This window comes from Rhinatrema bivittatum, chromosome 4 (assembly GCF_901001135.1).
Source record: "Rhinatrema bivittatum chromosome 4, aRhiBiv1.1, whole genome shotgun sequence".
NCBI lineage: Eukaryota > Metazoa > Chordata > Amphibia > Gymnophiona > Rhinatrematidae > Rhinatrema > Rhinatrema bivittatum.
The window spans coordinates 86,771,361-86,791,557 of NC_042618.1; the positions used below are offsets into that span (position 1 = coordinate 86,771,361).

The 20,197-nt window shown below is 46.7% G+C and overlaps 1 protein-coding gene across 1 annotated transcript in view; it reads right to left on the minus strand.

Moving 5' to 3' along the window:
• Positions 1-20,197, minus strand: part of BBOF1 (basal body orientation factor 1) — a 375,496-nt gene that overhangs the window by 57,581 nt on the left and 297,718 nt on the right. The window contains exon 9 of the mRNA XM_029597441.1: positions 18,890-18,994. Coding sequence (XP_029453301.1) covers positions 18,890-18,994 — 105 coding nt within the window. The remainder of the gene's footprint in view (positions 1-18,889; positions 18,995-20,197) is intronic.

The window sequence follows — 20,197 nt, forward strand, 5'->3', positions numbered from 1 at the left end:
AGGGCAGAAGAGATGGGGGGGGGGGATCAGTAATGGAACCCATGGATGGGATAAGTGGCAGTCCTTCAGGGTGGGGGGATAGGGGAAGGTCTGGCATGGCAGGAGCAACAGGACATCACTATATAACCAATAACCATAAGAAAAAGCTCATTGTGCTGGGTGACTCAATTATCAGAAGCACTAATATGGGAACTCTTTTTGAGGGAAACACTATAGCTAAAAGCCTTCCAGGATCATCAGCTGGTAGAAACGCTATTCAGATAATCATTGCAATCCAAGAAGAAAGTAAGGACTCTGAAGCTGATATTATCATTCACCTGGGATCCAGTGATCTTGCTAGAAACAGCATCCAAGTGGTACCGAGAGATTTCAAGTCTCTGGTGAAGCAGATTAGTCACATGGTGAAACTATTGCCTTTTCAGAAGTGTTACCAGTTCTTGGTAAGGAGAAAGAGAGGCTAAGCCATATAGATAACTTCAATGTATGGCTCAAAACTTGGTGTAAGGAACAAAGTTTTGGATATATTGGAGGCTGAGGCCGTGTATGAAACAGTAAAAGGCTCTATGTCAAAGATGGCTTACATCTGTCTGTGGCAGGAAAAGAGATCCTAAATGAAAAATTCAAACCGTACACCATAAGACATTTAAACTAGAAAACTGGGGTGGCAGAAAGAAACTGGAATGTCACCCCTGACTTCTCCAAGAACTGGGGGAAGAAACAAACAAAATTCTGCAGAATAGAGCAGATAAAATATCCAAAGAGAGCAGCAGGCTGAGGGAGAGAAGATGGAAAGCTATGAGCACAAATGCTCGAAGTCTGGGCAATGAAACCCCAGACCTGCAAACTCTAATGGTGGAGGCGGACTTGGACATGGTTGCTGTTATGGATACATGGGTCACGGAGTCTTATGAGTGGGATACGGTCATACCGGACTATAACTTGTTAAGGAAAGACAGAGAGGACAGAAAAAGGGGGAGGAGTTGCTCTTTATAGTAAAAACAATATCCAAGCATCTGAACTGCAAGGAAGGTGGGGTAGAAAAGAAGCTTTATGGGCCGTCCTAAAAAAAGATCATGGTTTACAGGCCTCTGACTCAAACGGAAGAACTAGACAGAGATCTGGTTGAAGACATCCAAAAGGTGGGAAAGAAGGAAGAAGTGTTGATTGTTGGAGATTTTAATCTGCTGGACGTAGACTGGAGAAACCCTTCTGTGGAATCTACCAGAAGTAGAGAGATAGTGGATGCCCTGCAAGTGGCTCTTTTCAAACAAATGGTAATGGAACCCACAAGGGAGGGAGTTATAATCAACTTAGTGCTCAATAACGGGGATAATGTTTCTAGTGTCCGGGTGGGTGCCCACCTCAGTACCAGTGATCAAATGGTATGCTTTGATATCACAAATAGAATATGGAGAAGTCACATGAAGTCCCGAGTTTTGAATTTCAAAAAATACAGACAGCTCAGTCAGCTCAGTGTGCTGCAATAGTCAAAAAAGCAAACAGAATGATAGGAATTATTAGGAAGGAAATGGTGTTTAAAACAGAAAATGTCATAATGCCTCTGTATCGCTCCATGGTGAGACCACACCTTGAATACTGTGTACAATTCTGGTTGCCGCATCTCAAAAAATATTTAGTTGCGATGGAGAAGGTACAGAGAAGGGCAACCGAAATGATAAAGGGGATGGAACAGCTCCCCTATGAAGAAAGGCTGAAGAGGTTAGGGCTGTTCAGCTTGGAGAAGAGACGGCTGAGGGGGGATATGATAGAGGTCTTTAAGATCATGAGAGGAGTAGAATGGGTAAATGTGAATCAGTTATTTACTCTTTTGGATAATAGAAGGACTAGGGGGCACTCCATGAAGTTAATAAGTAAAACATTTAAAACTAATTGGAGAAAATTCTTTTTCACTCAACGCACAATTAAACTTTAGAATTTATTGCCAGAAGATGTGGTTAGTGTAGCTGTGTTTAAAAAAGGTTTGGATAAGTTCTTGGAGGAGAAGTCTATTACCTGCTATTAATTAAGTTGACTTGGAAAATAGCCACTGCTATTACCAGCATTAGTAGCGTGGGATATACTTAGTTTTTAGAAACTTGACAGGTATTTTTAGCCTGGATTGGCCACTGTTGGAAACAGGATGCTGGGCTTAATGGACCCTTGGTCTGACTGGTATGGCAATTTCTTATGTTCTTACTAAGATCTGCATTAGAGTGGACACGCCAGAAGGAGTAGAGAGAATGAGACGTGATTTAAAGAAGCTTGAATGGTAGTCGAAGATATGGCAGCTGGGTTTCAATGTCAAGAAGTACAAAGTCATGCATCTGGGGTGTGGTAATCCAAAAGAGCTATACATGACGGGAGTTGAAGGGCTGTTGTGTAGTAAGCAAGAGAGGGATCTTGGGGTGATAGTGGCTAGCAAGCTGAAGACAGTGATGCAATGTGACAAGGCGATAGCTAAAGCCAGAAGAATGCTGGGCTGCATAGAGAGAGGAATAACCAGTGAGAAAAAGTAGGTGATAATCTACTTGTACAGGTCCTTGGTGACCTGGAGTACTGTGCTCAGTACTGGTGTGTGTATCTCAAAAGAGTCAGAAACAGGATGGAGGCGGTCCAGACAAGGGCGACAAAAATGGTGGGAGGTCTCCATCAAATGACTTATGAGGAGAGGTTGAAGGACCTGAATATGTACACCCTGGAGGAGAGGAGGTGCAGGGGAGATATAATACAGACCTTCAGATACCTGAAAAGTTTTAATGATGCACATTTAACAAACCTTCTCTGTTGGAAAGAAATCAGTAGAACTAGGGGTCACGAAATGAAACTCCAGGGAGGACGACTCAGAACCAACACCAGGAAATATTTCTTCATGGAGAGGGTGGTGGATGCCTGGAATGCCCTTCTGGAGGAGGTGGTAAAAACAAAGATGGTGAAAGATTTCAAAGGGGCATGGGATAAACACTGTGGGGCACATTCTAAAAGGTACGTGAGCGGCGTACATTTGTGCGCGCTATACGGTGTGCACAAATGTACGCCTGATTTTATAACATGCGTGCGCAGCCGCACGCATTTTATAAAATCAGGGGTCGGCGCGCGCAAGGAGGTGACTTTGCCTGTGCCGAGCCCTCGGGGAGACCAGCTGGCTTTCCCCGTTCCCTCCGAGGTGGAACTTTTCTTTCCCCCCCTCCCTTCCCCTCCCTTCCCCTCCCTGCCCAGCCCCCCAGCCCGAAAAAAATCCCCCCCGTACCTTTACCTAACTTGCGCGCGCAGGCCAATCGTGGCCGATTGTGGCCGCTGTGCTGGACTCCTTGGTCACGCCTCCCGCCCCGGGCCCACCCCACTACGCCCCGCCCATTCAGAAAAGCCCTGGACTTACACGCGCTCCGGGACCTTTATAAAATAGGCCCGATGCACGTAACCCTTTTAAAATCCGCCCCTGTGGATCCCTAACGACTAGAGGATGGAAATGAGGTAAAGAGCACAAGGGGGTAATTTGCTGGTGTGGCGGTTACTACCCTTAACCAATAAGCCTTCATACTGTTGATGCAACTCATTATTGCTCTCTGCTTTAAAGGCAGGGGGAAAAGAGGAAAAGGGGAATTAGTTTCGGACAGCAAATAACAAGAACATTGAATTTTATAGTCTGGGAAAACAAATAAGCATGGGGGTGACTTGCTGATGAGACTGTTACTACCCTTAACCAATAAGCCTTACTCTTTGATGCAACTCCAACATTGCTCTCTGCAACAACGGCAAGAGAAAAGAGATAACAGGGAATTGGACTTAGACAATAACCAACAAGGGTCCTGACTTTAATGGTTTGGGAAACTAAGTATTTATTTATTATTTATTTATTTAACTTCTTTTACTATACCGATACTCAAGACCAGGTCTTATCGTACCGGTTTACATTAGAACATGGGGAAACCAATTAACGTCTAAGTAGAAATGACAAGTTACATTAAAACAGGGAGCGTAAACATGGATGTCGGAAGATAGGGCAGAATTAAACTATAACATTAATGAGTGATAGATATGATCAACAAAAACAATAAATTAACAAAAACAATAAATTAGTAATACAGAAACATGGATTATAATCAGCGGATATTTACATGGTATGTCCGGTGGGAGGAGTGGCGGGGAGGTGAGGGGGGGGAAGGGAAAAGGGTGGGTTGTAGGGTGAGAGACAGAGTTGGTTGAGATGGGTTCCTTCAATGGTAGGCTTGTGTAAACAGCCAGGTTTTAAGTTTTTTTCTGAAGGTTAGATGGCATTGTTCCTGGCGTATGTATGGGGGTAAGTATGGGGGTAATTTGTATGCCATGGCAGATGCCACCACCTGATGCTACCATTATAGGGTAGATTTGTACAGCACTGCTTATGCTACCATAAGCTTGCTGGTAAGACTGGATGGACCATTTGGTCTTTGTCTTCTGTCATTTCTGTGTTTCTAATGGAACTCATGGATGGGGAATCAGCAGCCAGGTTGGGGGGGGGGGGGGAAGATAGGGGAAAATCTGGCAGGGCAGGAGCAACAGGGGCTCACTAATGGAACCCATGGATAGGATAAGCCGCAGGTTATGAGGAGGGGGATAGGAGAAGGCCTGGCAGGGCAGGAGCAATGGGGCGGGGGGGGGGGGGGGAAGATCAGTAATGGAACTCATGGATGGGGAATCAGTAGTAGGTAAGGGTGAGGAGACAGGGGAAGGCCTGGCAGGGAAGGAGCAATGGGGGATAGCAGAGTTGCTTACCTGTATCAGGTGTTCTCCAAGGACAGCAGGATGTTAGTCCTCACACATGGGTGACATCATCAGATGAAGCCCAGCATGGAAAATTTTTGTTTTTGTTTCTAGAAACTTTGGCTGGCACACTGAGCATGTCCAGCATGCCGCTAACCATGTGTCCATGCAGGGTCCCTCTTCAGTCTTATAACAGAGTACGCGAAAAATAAAATAACAAACCAGGAGAAACCCAGCTCTGTGGGGTGGCAGGTGGGTTTCGTGAGGACTAACATCCTGCTGTCCTTGGAGTACACTTGTTACAGGTAAGCAACTCTGCTTTCTCCAAGGATAAGCAGGATGGTAATCCTCACACATGGGTGATTAAGTAGCTTCAGGCCACTCCTAACATATGCAGAATAGAACAGGTGCCAATGTGCACAACTAAAGCTGTGAAAAACTGGGGGAGCAGGCCTGCGCCCAAGGATAGGGCCCATGGTAAGAAGAGTTGGGGTTACAGGGCTGAAAGAGATTGCAGAGGACTGATTGTCCGAAATGACCATCTCAGCAGCCATCCTTATCTAGGCAATAATGTGAGGTGAATGTGTGAAGGGAACTCCAGGTAACCACCTTGCAAATCTCGTGAATGGGGATGGCACGCAAGTGAGCCACCGACATGGCCCAAACGGAATGAGCCTTGATGTCACTCTGAAGCTGCAAGCCCACTTGAATGTAGCAGAAGGAGATACAGTCTGCAAGCCAATGGGATAAGGTCTGTTTAGGCACTGCGACCCCCAATCTGCTTTTGTCGAAGGAGACAAAAAGCTGAGTGGACTGGCGGTGAGCTGCCATTCGTTCCAAGTAAAAGGCCAGAGCCCTTTGACCATCCAGACTGTGTAGTGCCCGTTCACCTTGGTGAGCGTGTGGCCTAGGAAAAAAGGAAGGCAACACAATGGACTGATTGAGATGGAATTCCATGACCACCTTAGGAAAGAACTTCATATGCATTTGCAAGACCACCTTATGACAAAATTTTGTATAAGGGGGGTACAACACCAGAGTCTGCAGCTCACTATGGGACTGCGGACTCCAGAAGGGCATCCCCTTTTCCAGATTTGATGGAGTTGCCCACCACAATAGGGATTGCCGAAGGGGAGTGGTGATCAGGACACGAGCCCGTAGATCCTGGGTGGCTTGACACCACTGGGATTGTAATGTCCACTGAGCCCTGCACATGTGAAGTTGAGCAAACGGCGTGACGTGCACCGTCGCTGCCATATGACCCAGTAACCAGAGAAACTGGTATGTTGAGACATGGGAGTGACTGGAGACCACTTGAGCGAGAGCCATTAGAGTCGAGCTTTCCAAACCTTTCATGTTGGTGACACACTTTTTAGACAAACAATTTCATGACACAGTAATTCAGTCTACTAGCAAACCAGAGGTTAAAGGTTAAACGAACGAAATGTATTTCGACAATTTATGTATGTTTCCTTAAATATATACATAATAAAATGTTTCACGACACAACCCATCTTGTGAAAACCTCTCATTTATATTAAATATATATAATATTCCAAGATTAATGTTATTGTTATAATTTATGAGTAACAATAATAAAGCAAAGTTATTGTGTTATTCAATTTACCTCTTTAATGAGATATATGAGCTTGATGAGATGAACACAGCTTTTGAATATTTGGTGTTAATAAAAAAGTCCAAAGGGTCTTCTGCGTAATTTTAAAAAGCTGGCCAGTTTCACACTATATAATTATTTGATAGCCTCATTCAACTAATTCTATATGGCTATGAGAGTGAAGTCTGGAATATATAGGAAGGGACAGAATGTCAATATAAATCCTGCACCTCCAGTTCTGTAACTCTGTGCATCCACTGAAATTCCCCCAAACAATGGAGCTTGGATGTTTCCCTTACAGCTCATCAGAGTAAAAGATATTTTCAAATGCTGGTGTCACCTCACAGTAACAGCAGCACAAACACCTTCCACTGCCAGGCACATTGTGAACACAAAACCCCGCAAAAAAGACGCTCAAAATCTATACTGCAGTCCCACTGTAACGTAACAGTAATAACACCAAGGACTCCAACAACAATAACCCTACCTGTGAAAAAGCAAGGGTAAATATTACACTGGGTCCTAGAATACCAATACACCACCTACTGAGGAAACAAAACAAACCAGATTGCTATAGATCCCTATGCTAGCAGAATCTCTCATCATGGTCACACACACACATAGCAGAGACAGAACCTCACCAAATACAAAATAAAGGAGCACAAATTAGACAAAAACTGAAATGGAAACCCCCAAGAAGCCAGACTCTGTGTATTAACAATGGAAAAACAGACCCACCATTCTTCATAAAACAAATAAAATCAAAAAACATAAAGCATCAGTTATAATAGTAAAACCATACTAATAAAAGAATATTTTAAAACTACTGATAAATAGAATTTCTATTAATTAAAATCATATACATTTTTTACAATTTCCCAAACACCAATAAAATATTTCAAAACAACACATATATCAAATAACACGCAATAATTAAAACTAATAAGGATTTTAAAAAGCCCCTTCTGTCCATACGTGGGAGTTCTTGATTTCCAGTCACCCTGATATTGTCGAGGATTAGGAGGTTATCCTCTCTCTCACACATACTGACATGTCCATTCTCTCTCACTCATACACTGTTACATACATACACGTTCATGCTCTTATACCCACCATAACCTCTCGCTCTCACAGACACTGACACACTCTCAGGCTCTAAGACACTCTCTCCCCCTCCACACACACCACCCCCTCCACACACAAAGTCTTACTCCCCTGGATTTTCTCATACACACTCGTGCTCTCACTCTCTCTGGCTCCCTCACATACACACAAACACACACACCCAGGCAAGCTCCCAGTCATTCTCACACTGAACCCCAGGCAAGCTTCCAGTCATTCTCACACAAACACACATACCCAGGCAAGTTCCCAATCATTCTCACACAAACACACACACCCAGGCAAGCTCCCAGTCATTCTCACACACTGAAACTGACCCCCAGGCAGGCTCCCATTCATTTTCACACCACTCCCTCACCATCCCCCAGGCATGCACACATTCATTCTCACACACACAGACCCCCCAGGCAGGCACCAATTCATTCTCACACACACACACACAGGCAGGCACCTATTCTCACACATACAAACCCCAGGAAGACACTCATACATTCTCATTCACAGACACACCCTCAGGCAGGGAGCCATGCATTCACACACATACACCCCCAGGCAGACTCCCATTCATACACATGCACACACTAAAGGCAGAACCCCTCTCTTTCTTTTGCCAGCATCCTCGGAGCCTCTCTCATTCCTCTGCTGCCACTGTCACTGCTGCCGCGTGGCTATTGGGGAGGCGCTGATTGCTGCTACTGGCACTGAAGCCCATTCTGCTGCCTCCTCTGTGCAGGCCCCGTGTGTTTCCACTTCCTCCATGTTGATCTCATACATTTTTTTCTAATTCTTTTCTCTCCATCTATCTTCTTCCCTCAAACACACAGTCAGGTTCTCATTCTCACATGCTTTCTCTCTCTCTCACACACACACAGGCTCTCACTCTCACATGCTCTCTCTCGTACAATCATTCATACACAGTCTCATTCTTGCACATGCTGTCTTACTCTCACACATCCAGGCTCTCTCTCACTCCCACATGCTGTCTTGCTCAAGCACAGGCTCTCACTGTCACATGCTCTCTCTCACACACACACAGGCTCTCACATGCTATCTCTGCAAACATTCAGGTCCTTACTCCCACACACAGTCTCTCAACTCACTCTCACACACAGACACAATCTCTCAATTCAATTCATACACGCACACAATCTCTCAACTCAATTCATACACGCACACAATCTCTCAACTCATCTCATTAGAGATGTGAATCGGAATCAGAATTGGTTCGGATTCCAGTTCCGATTCACATGTGGATTTTTTTTCATCGGGCCCGATCGCGCCCTGAGCCGATAAACAAAAAACCCACCCCGACCCTTTAAAACTAATACCTTAGCTTCCCCCACCCTCCCGACCCCCCAAAAAACTTTTTACAGGTAACTGGTGGTCCAGTTGGGGTCCCTAGAGCGATCTCCTGCTCCCGGGCCGTCGGCTGCCACTAATCAAAATGGTGCTGATGACCCTTTGCCCTTACCATGTGACAGGGTATCCGTGCCATTGGCCGGACCCTGTCACATGGTAGGAGCACTGGATGGCCGGCGCCATCTTGTGCTCCTACCATGTGACGGGGCTGACCAATGGAACCGGTAGCCCCTGTGATATAGTAAGGGCAAAGGCTATCGGCGCCATTTTGATTACTGGCAGCCGATGGCCCGAGTGCAGGAGATCGCTCCCGGACCCCCGCTGGACCACCAGGGGCTTTTGGCAAGTCTTGGGGGACCCTCCTGACCCCCACAAGATTTGCCAAAAGTCCAGCGGGGTCCGGGAGCGACCTCCTGCACTTGGACAGTCGGCTACCAGTATTGAAGTTGAAAGTTAGCTACTATGGCGTTCATTCAGAGATAACAGCAAAAAAACAATGGATGAATTAATAGTGTACAGCTTTTTATAAAAAGAAAAAAATATTTTCTGGTTGCAAGCATTTTTAATGAGTTTTGAAAAGTTTTCATGAAGATTTAAAGGTGCACAAAAATGTATACAAAAAAAATGTGGGTGTGTCTGCTGTAATGGTGGGCATTTGGAGGGGAGTTTATGATTATAAATTGTTGACAACTAGCGAGCAACCAAGATTATTTGGGGCTGCTGAGAATAGCCTATATGAAACCTCCACCTTCACACCTACATATATTTTTGCATGCAAATCGGAATAATTGTTTTTAAGCAAATATTACACCTGGTTCACAAAAGAATTTGATTTGGAGGTGTTATTCGATTTTTGTTGTATATTTCTTGTCTAATAAAAGAAACAAAGTAATAATCAAATGTAATAAATACAAAAATGAAATAAATATTTTTCTGTGCACACCCTTTTAATTATATTCATTTTTTCCTGTTATTTTGGTTTTTAATGAACATAAGAACATGCCATATTGGGTCAGACCAAGGGTTCATCAAGCCCAGCATCCTGTTTCCATCAGTAGCCAATCCAGGCCATAAGAACCTGGCAAGTACCCAAAAACTAAGTCTATTCCATGTTACCATTGCTAGTAATAGCAGTGGCTATTTTCTAAGTCAACTTAATTAATAGCAGGTAATAGACTTCTCCTCCAAGAACTTATCCAATCCTTTTTTAAACACAGCTATACTAACTGCACTAACCACTTCCTCTGGCAACAAATTCCAGAGTTTAATTGTGCGTTGAATAAAAAAGAACTTTCTCCGATTAGTTTTAAATGTGCCCCATGCTAACTTCATGGAGTGCCCCCTAGTCTTTCTACTATCCAAAAGAGTAAATAACCGATTCACATCTACCCGTTCTAGACCTCTCATGATTTTAAACATTTCTATCATATCCCCCCTTAGCCATATTTTCTCCAGGCTGAAAAGTCCTAATCTCTTTAGTCTTTCCTCATAGAGAGCTGTTCCATCCCCTTTATCATTTTGGTAGCCCTTCTCTGTACCTTCTCCATTGCAACCAGAATTGTACACAGTATTCAAGGTGCAGTCTCACCATGGAGCGATACAGAGGCATTATGACATTTTCCGTTTTATTCACCATTCCCTTTCTAATAATTCCCAACATTCTGTTTGCTTTTTTGACTGCCGCAGCACACTGAACCGATGATTTCAAAGTATTATCCACTATGACGCCTAGATCTCTTTCCTGGGTGGTAGCTCCTAATGTGGAACCTAACATCGTGTAACTATAGCATGGGTTATTTTTCCCTCTATGCAACATCTTGCACTTGGCCACATTAAATTTCATCTGCCATTTGGATGTCCAATCTTCCAGTCTCACAAGGTCCTCCTGTAATGTATCACAGTCTGCTTGTGATTTAACTACTCTGAATAATTTTGTATTGTCCGCAAATTTGATAACCTCACTCGTCGTATTCCTTTCCAGATCATTTATAAATATATTGAAAAGCATCGGTGCAAGTACAGATCGCTGAGGCACTCCACCGTTTACCCTTTTCCACTGAGAAAATTGTCCATTTAATCCTACTCTCTGTTTCCTGTCTTTTAGCCAGTTTGCAATCCACGAAAGACATCGCCACCTATCCCATGACTTTTTACTTTTCCTAGAAGCCTCTCATGAGGAACTTTGTCAAATGCCTTCTGAAAATCCAAGTATACTATATCTACCGGTTCACCTTTATCCACATGTTTATTAACTCCTTCAAAAAAGTGAAGCAGATTTGTGAAGCAAGACTTGCCCTGGGTAAAGCCATGCTGACTTTGTTCCATTAAACCATGTCTTTCTATATGTTCTGTGATTTTGATATTTAGAACACTTTCTACTATTTTTCCTGGCACTGAAGTCAGGCTAACCGGTCTGTAGTTTCCCGGATCGCCCCTGGAACCCTTTATAAATGTCTGTAGTGTACCCTAAAGACTGACAGTTGCCCCCTCTCCCCATCAATTAAACCTGTAGTGCAAAATATTTGTTAAAAAGTCCCACTTCCCAATCTTTCTGATTCCTGTCTTAGTCACTGCCGCCTGCCCTTGCTGGACTCCAGCAATCAGCACTGGGGGGTCAATTCTGCTCCATTTGGTTCCTCAGGGGACCGGTAAGATTAAGGAGGAGCAGGGCTTTTCACAAAGCTTGCGGCATGGGTTTAATCGATAAGAATAGAGAGCAGAGTAAAATAAAAGTTTGTCTCTTTCATTGTGCCTACCACACACAGGAGTTAGTACAAATGGAATCACATATAGGAAAATTGGTTCTTACCTGCTAATTTTCATTCCTGTAGTACCACGGATTAGTCCAGACCATGGGTTGAGCCTCCTGTCCAGCAGGTGGGGACAGACCAAAACTGTGAGAGTATCCTATATCAGGACAGAGCTTACCCTACACCCCTTCAGTATAAAGTACTTTCAAAGCAGATATAAATTCCCAAAGATCAAGCAAGCAATAAGAAAAAACTAACAAATTGAACATGTGAACAATTGAAAGGATTCTGTATGAAGAAAAACGCTCTTGCATACAATTTTATTTTCATCTGGTAGATGAAAATAAAAGTGCCTTTAGTAATAGTACACAACAAATCAGATAATTGAAAAAAACTGTAGAAAAAGACAGAACATTCGAGTGGACGTATCAAATCTAGTACGGACGGGTGTCTGGACTGATCCGTGGTACTACAGGAATGAAAATTAGCAGGTAAGAACCTTTCCCTGTACGTACCCGGATCAGTCCCGACCGTGGGATGTACCAAATCTTCCCTAAACAGGGTGGAACCGAGACAGTCCTGCTCGAAGAACCTGTCGCCCGAAGGAGCCAAAAACTGGAGCCTGTACATCCAGACGGTAATGACTAGGGATGTGAATCGGGTGCCCCATCGTTTCTGCTATCGGGTTCGTGTGGCCACGGGAAAATCTTGGTTTCCTGTGGATCGGCGTTTTTTTTTTTTAGTGAAAAATCGTTTTTTCGGATTAGTGCGCGCTAACGGGAGTTAGCGCGCACTAACAAAAACCGTTAATTTTTGTTACTTTTTGTTATTTTTTGCTATTTTTGTTAGTGCACGCTAACGGGTGTCTGCGCGCACTAACAGGAGTTAGTGTGCGCTGATTCCAGTTAGTGCGCACTAATCGGAAAACGATTTTTGACGAAAATTCGGGGGAAATGCGATCGTTTCTCATCATTCACGAATTTTTGACGAATTAAGAAATATTGTACGATATTTTAATTAGTCAGAAAAATGATTCACATCCCTAGTAATGACGAGCCAAAGGTTGCAGGGATTTCCAAGTAGCTGCCCTACATATTTCCTGCGGAGAGACCGATTGACTCTCTGCCCAAGAAGTAGCCTGAGATCGTAAAGAATGAGCTTTTAAGCCTTCCAGCATGGGTCGACCCTTACAGATGTAAGCCAACACAATGGCCTCCTTTAGCCAACCCGCGATAGTGGCCTTGGAAGTCTTATTACCTTTATTTGGCTCACTCCACAGAACAAACAAGTGGTCAGAGACCCGGAACTCATTTGTAACCTGAAGGTAATGCAGCAAGATCCGTTTCACATTGAGGCGCCGCAGATCACCCTCAGCTGCATTTGCTACTTCTGATGAAGAAAAAGCCGAAAGTACCACGGACTGCTTGACATGAAAAGAAGACATGACTTTTGGCAAGAAAGAGGGTACCGTCTTAAGGGATACCCCTGAATCTGAGAAACGTAGAAAAGGCTCTCTGCATGACAACGCTTGGAGCTCTGAGATTCTTCTGGCTGAACAAATAGACACCAAAAAGATGGTTTTGAGAGTCAAATCCTTAAGCGTAGCCCTCCTTAAAGGATCAAAAGGAGCTTCGCAGAGGACCCGGAGAACCAAGTTAAGACTCCACGAGGGACAAGTAACCCAGACCAGAGAATTCAAGTGCTTGGCTCCCTTGAGAAAACGGACGACATCTGGATGAGCCGCCACTGAGTAACCGTCAATGGTACCTAAGGAACTGAACGACAACCCCTTGGCGAGACTGTTCTGGAGAAAAGAAAGGACCTGGGAAACCGGAGCCTAATGAGCCGAGATACCCGAGGCGACACACGCATTTTCAAAAACCTTCCATACTCAGACATAAGCAAATGAGGTAGTCGGCTTCCTGGCCTGCAATAGAGTGGATATAATTTCTTCCTTATATCCCTTCTTTCTCAATCTCCCCCATTCAAAAGCCAGGCCGCTAGACAGAAGCAATCCGCCTGATCGAAAAATACGGGACCCTGCCGAAGAAGATGGGAAAGATGACTTAGGCGTAGGAGACTGTCCGTGGCTAGATTCACGAGGTCCGCAAACCACGGTCTGTGAGGCCATGCCGGAGTAACTAGAATGACAGGCCCGCAATGAAGCTCGATTCTTCGGAGTACTTTGCCCACTTACAGCCAGGGAGGGAATATGTACAGTAGCATGTCACGGGGCCAGGGAAGGACCAGGGCATCCACCCCTTCCACGCAATGTTCCCATCTGCAGCTGAAGAACTGAGGCGCTTTCGCATTGGTCATGGTGGTCATCAGATCCAAGTGAGGGGGACCCCATCTGCGAATGATCAGGTTCATCGCTGCATCTGACAATTCCCATTCGCCTGGGTCTAACCTCTGGCAACTGAGGAAATCCGCTTGAACGTTCTCCTTCCCTGCAATATGGGATGCCACTAAGCGCTTTAGGTGATGTTCTGCCCATGCGAAGAGCCTGCTGGCTTCCAGAGTGACTATGCGACTCCTGGTGCCCCCTTGTCGATTGATGTAGGCTACAGTGGTGGAATTGTCCGACAGGACCCTGCACCGCCTTGTGGAGGAGTAGGCGAAGGAAGGCCTTGAGAGCCAGTTGGACCGCTCGAGCTTCCAGTCGATTGATGTGCCAGCGAGATTGGGTCGGAGACCAATACCCCTGAGCAGACTGGGTCTGGCAAACAGCTCCCCAGCCAGAAAGGCTGGCATCCGTTGTTACCACGATCCACTGCGGTGTCAGAAGGGACATCCCCTTCTGAAGATGGGCAGGCGATAGCCACCACTGCAGTTCTGCGATGGAAGACTCTGAGAGCGGCAGGGGCGTCTGAAACTGTTCTGATACCAGTTTCCAGTGGGATAGCAAGGCTTTCTGTAATGGACGATTATGCGCAAAAGCCCAGGGGACCAGATCAATAGTGGAGGCCATGGACCCCAGAACCTGGAGATAATCCCAGGCCGTTGGCAGGGCAAGAGAGAAAAAATTGCGCATTTGGCCCAGGAGTTTGAGCGATCGGTCCTCCGGAAGAAATACCCTGCCTACTCGAGTGTCGAATTGCGCCCCCAGGAATTCCAGTGTCTGGGAGGGTTGAAGCTTGCTCTTGGGAAAGTTGATGACCCACCCCAGAGAGGTCAGACATGACAGGACCTTGCTGACCGCCAGCTGGCAAAGAGATTTTGATTTGGCCCAGATGAACCAATCGGCCAGGTAAGGATGGACTAGGACTCCGTCTCGATGCAGGGTGGCCGCCACTAACACCATTACCTTAGTGAAGGCGCGCGGCGCCATGGCAAGACCAAAGGGGCGTGCTCGAAGCTGAAAATGTTGGCCCAGTATCTCAAACCGAAGATACCGCTGGTGATCACAGCGAATCGGGATGTATAAGTAGGCCTCTGACAGATCAAGTGAGGCCAAGAATTCTCCAGATCGAATTGTCGCTATCACCGCCCTTAAGGTTTCCATCCAAAAATGGGGAACCTTGAGAGTCCAGTTGACGCGCTTGAGATCCAAAATTGGACGAAAGGAGCCCTCCTTTTTGGGCACGATGAAGTAGATGGAATATTGGCTGGACCCTTGTTCTTCCACTGGAACTGGGACTATGGCCCCCAGTTCCAGCAGCCTGCGTAGGGTTTGTTCGACCGCAGGCCTCTTTCAACTTCCACAGGGGGAGATCAGGTGAAGATCCAGTAGGTCTCGAGCAAATTCTAAAGCGTAGCCTTTTTCTATCACCTCTAGGACCCACTGATCCATCATTATGGTGGCCCATTCCCCGAGAAACTGGGACAGTCGTCCACCTAAGTCTCGAATGGAGGAATGAGCCAGCCACATCTCATTGAGAGGACTTGGTGACCGAGTGATGCTGGCTACTATCCCTGAAGGGCCAATGTCCCCGAAAGGAATGAGGCCAGGACTGAGATTGGGAAGCATTACCCCTCGGGAAAGAGCCCCTTGCCCTGGTGGAAAAATGACGTTGCCCCCTAAATCTAGTGCGAGAGGGTAAGAAGGACTTAGACTGTTTCGGGTGGTCCTCCAGCATCTTATGAACCTTATGTTATGTTTCGGCTCCTGAGGAAGGAGGAGTTAACAATCTATTATGCTTTGACTCCTGTGGAAGGGAGAAGTTAGCAATCTGTAATGAATCTGCTCCTGTGGAAGGAGGAGTTAGCAATCTGATATGCTCAGCTCCTGTAAAGGGAGTAGTAAACAATCTGTTAGGGTTTAGACTGCGAAGTAGCAATCTGTTATGAATCTGTTGCTGAAGACTCCTGATGGAGAAGGGAGTAGCAATCTGTTACCAGCGGAGTGCTTGGAGAGGGCACTCAGCTGTAGAGGAATGTAGAGAGGTGGTCCTTGGGCCGATGGCAGATGACTGCGCCCCCAGGAGGATATCCTGAGAGGGACCACCAGCTAGGCTTGGGTACGGAGACAGACACAGATAATTCTTTTATTAGACAGGTTAGTAGAACCACCAGAGGTGGCAGTAGTGAGCTGATATGTCCGGCAGGGCTGAAGTCCCTCAGGTACTGGAACAGCGATCCCAGGGTTGCTGAGCTGTAGAGAAACTATAGAGAGTGAGTAGATAGGGTATGCCGTGTTCATAGCCAAAACTAGATGACAAAACTCACATAAGGTCTTTAGGAAGCTCAGTAGCTGGAAAGGGTTAGGCCCTCGAGGAGCGAGTACCTGGTTCCAGGGAAAGCTCTGAGAGAGCGATGGTAACTCACAAATGTCTGATTCTGCGATAGCTTCCAGGCAGTAGAGAATCTTCAGAGTGTTCAGGAACATGGGCCTTTGAGGAGCGAGTACCCGTTCCTATCTGCAATCTGAAATAAAGAAAAGAGAGCGAGGCCCCCAAGGAGTGGGTACCCCTGGTAAGTCCGAGGAGGCAGAGTAGCTTGGGAGTAAAGCCGAAGCAATCGCCCTTGCTAACTCGATTCGTTAGCGAATACTGAGAGCTTATATATTGGAAGCGGATTGTGTCATCTCAGGGGACGTCCCTGAGGTTTGCGCCCTTGCTGGTACATCAATCGGAGCACGCCCGCCCTACATCATCAGGGACATGGGGGATCCGCAGCGTTGTGTCAGTCCGGGAACGCCGAAGGGAGACGGCAAGAAGACGCCGTGGCAGCTAACCGTCCATGAGACCCGGAGGGAGTCGCCACAGAGGTAAAGAGGGCGGAGTGAGGGCATTGAGCAGCGACGGACGCAACACCTTATTTTCTCCAAGGGATTGGATAAGTTGCTCTAGGCCCTTGAAGGGAAGGGTTCCCAACTGCGCTTTGGAAGAGGCGTCCACAGACCAATTTCTCAGCCAGAGGAGGCGCCTGGCCGAGACTGCAAAGACCATTGCCTTGGCTTACACTCACAGAAGATCATACAGGGCATCCGCCCCATCGCAATCACTCCCTCCAAGCGATCTACCTGCTCCGCCTCTGCAGATGGCAGGTCTTGGGTGCTGAGTAATTGTTGAATCCACCTGAGGCTTGCCCACTGCATGAGACTGCCGCAGGTTGTCGCCCGAACTCCCAAGGACAGGACCTCAAATATGTGCTTGAGATAAAATTCCAACTTGCGGTGGAGTGTTTGGTAACCGCCGTGATAGAATAATCTACCTTGGGCATCTTAAGTAGATTCAAGCAGTCCTCAGGAAGGGGGTAGAGCTTGTCCATAGCCCTCCCGACTTGGAGTCCTGCCTCAGGGGACTCCCATTCCCTAAGAAGCATCAGCTTATGCATAGGGTGAAAAGGAAAAGTACATGGAAGAGCCCTAAGTCCCGCCAGGACCGGGTCCATGTTGGCAGGCATTGCGGCTGTAACCGTATCCGCCGGGGGCAACTCAATTCCCAGTTCCTGCAAAATGAAGGGAATGAGCGGTTCTAGTTCCTCCTTTTGAAATAAGCATAACACCCAAGGATCCTCCCCCTCGAGGCGGGGTTAGGAAGCAGAGGGTCAACATCCGGATCTGGAACTGGGACCAGCGGCAGCTGTGGCGGATCTGGAGGCGGCGGTACCCCCGGGACCACCCTAACCAAGCCCTGGCCCTCCAGCACCTTCGGAGGTTGGGGAGGAGAGGGGGAGGGTCCAGGGATGGATCTTCCTCCTGCTGTAAGCAGGCTAAATAGGGCTTGTGCATAAGAAGCACAAACTCCGTGGAGAAACAAGACTTAGACTTCCCGGGGGGGAGGGGGGGGAGGGAAAGGTCAGACACTCCCTCCGGGGCATGAGGGGGGCTCAAATCCGGAGGTGAAACTAAAAAATTGGGCTCACCTTCCTCCTGCACATCAGATTCTGCATTTGAGCCTGCTTCAAGATGGCCGCCATTCCCGTGGTTTTCTGGGCCAGGAATGGCCTGGGCATGTGGCGGTGAACTCGCCCCCGGGTTGCTGCGGGCGAGGGGACCGATGAGGGACCCTCCCCACCCGGTAGGCACCCTGAACAGAGGCCTCCACGGGAAAAACGTGTGGCAAACTCTCCACATGCTTTACAGGCGCTGGAACGGGGCATCAGTGCTGAAGAAAAAAAAATCGCTAAAAAAGTAAAAACAGCTGAGCTGTGCAGGGCTGAAGTCGTCAGCGGAGCCAGTGACTGAACTCTGCACGCTGCCGGAGCTGTCCACAGTTCTTAAAAAGTAAAAGTAACAAATACAGCCCTGCTTGTACCTTTTTTTTTTTAAACTGCTCAGCTAAGCCAGGGGAAAATACTCCCTGAGAGGGTCCTGTTTTACAGAGGACAGCTAGATAATGGGGGAGGGACTGGACCACCGGTATCACCCCAGAAGGTCACCGGGAAAAAGGGGCCTGGGGGGGGTTGCGCCCCCCCCCCCCCGGCTCCCAGCAGAGCGGAGAGACCGAACTGTCTCTGTGAGGAAAAAACGGAGAAAACTTTCAAAGTCCTCTTTTTTTTTTTTTTTTTAAAACAAGAATTTAATACTTGCTTGATCCAGACCAAAAGTAAAGAAAATCCCCTCAGGGAAACTAAGGGAAGAAGAAGGGAAACCGTAGGTTCAGCTGCCTGCACCTGCTGGAGACAGACGAATACTGAAGGGGTGTAGGGTAGGCTCTGTCCTGATATAGGGCATCCTGCAAGTTTTAGTCTGTCTCCACCTGCTGGACAGGAGGCTCAACACACGGTCTGGACTGATCGGGGTACGTACAGGGAAACCGGGTTTTCACTCCATTTGATGAGGAGAGTAAAATAAAAGTACTTCTTTTTCATTGTGCCTACCACACACAGGAGTTAGTGCAAATGGAATCACATATACCTGATTTTCACTCCATTTATTTTGGCAAACAGTAACCTCAGGACCCTCTCCTTCTGTTCCCAGGTCAAGTCACTGATGTCTACCTTCCCCTCCTGGATATTGTTCCTATTAATGAAAAGAAAGCAGTCACTTGGGAAGAGACAAAGCAACTCACAGCCCCACAGAGTTTGTATATGCACAGCCAGGAGAGCAGAGAAACCTTGCGGCCATGGGGCCATTGTGGCCTCTGAAATGGCACAATTTGAAGAGCATTTTAGAGAATATTTTCCTGGGAAAAAGGAACATTGATAGCATTTTGGTGCTCTGGAAAGGGAACTCAGAGATGGTCAGGTAAAATCTGAGAGGTAAGAAAGCAAATGTTGCTTACCTGTAACAGGTGTTCTCACAGGACAGCAGGATGTTAGTCCTCACATATGGGTGACATCATCAGGATGGAGCCCAATCACAGAACACTTTTGTCAAAGTTTCTAGAACTTTGACTGGCCCCTACTGGGCATGCCCAGCATAGCACTAACCCTGCATCCAGCAGGGGTCCCCCTTCAGTCTTGTTTAAAAGCTACAGGCAGTGCCAAAAAATAAAATAAGAAGACGTTATGAACCCTACACCGCGGAGCGGTGGGTGGGTTTCGTGAGGACTAACATCCTGCTGTCCTTTGAGAACACCTGTTACAGGTAAGCAACATTTGCTTTCTCACAGGACAAGCAGGATGGTAGTCCTCACATATGGGTGAGTACCGAACTGAGGATCCCCGAGCAATGCACCAAATGTATCCAGGTGCGCAAGGCACTAGGATTAGGATAAAATTTGGTCGAGGGCATCCTGAACCCTAACGGGCAGGGGGAAGGGTGTTGGTATGTCACGTTGTAAACAGGTTACGAAGGGCAGACTGCCCGAAGATGGAATCTTGTCTTCCGGCTTTGTCCAAGCAATAGTGGGCTGCAAAGGTGTGGAGAAAACTCCAGGTGGCAGCCCTGCAAATGTCAGAAAGCGGCACCGATCGTAGGTGTGCTACTGAAGTTGCCATGGCCCTCATAGAGTGTGCTTTAACACGGTCTTGAAATGGAATGCCCGCTTGCTGATAGCAAAAGGATATGCAGTCTGCTAACCAGGAGGAGAAAGTCTGCTCTGCCTACCCACAGGTTGCCCTAATTTATTAGGATGGAAAGAGACGAAAATTGAGTGCTTTTCCTGTGGGCAGCTATACGGTCTAGGTAGAATGCTAGAGCCCGTTTACAGTCAAGGGTTGGAATGGGGCCAGGGAAAAAAGGTAGGTAATATGATGGATTGATTTAAATGAAAATCCGAAA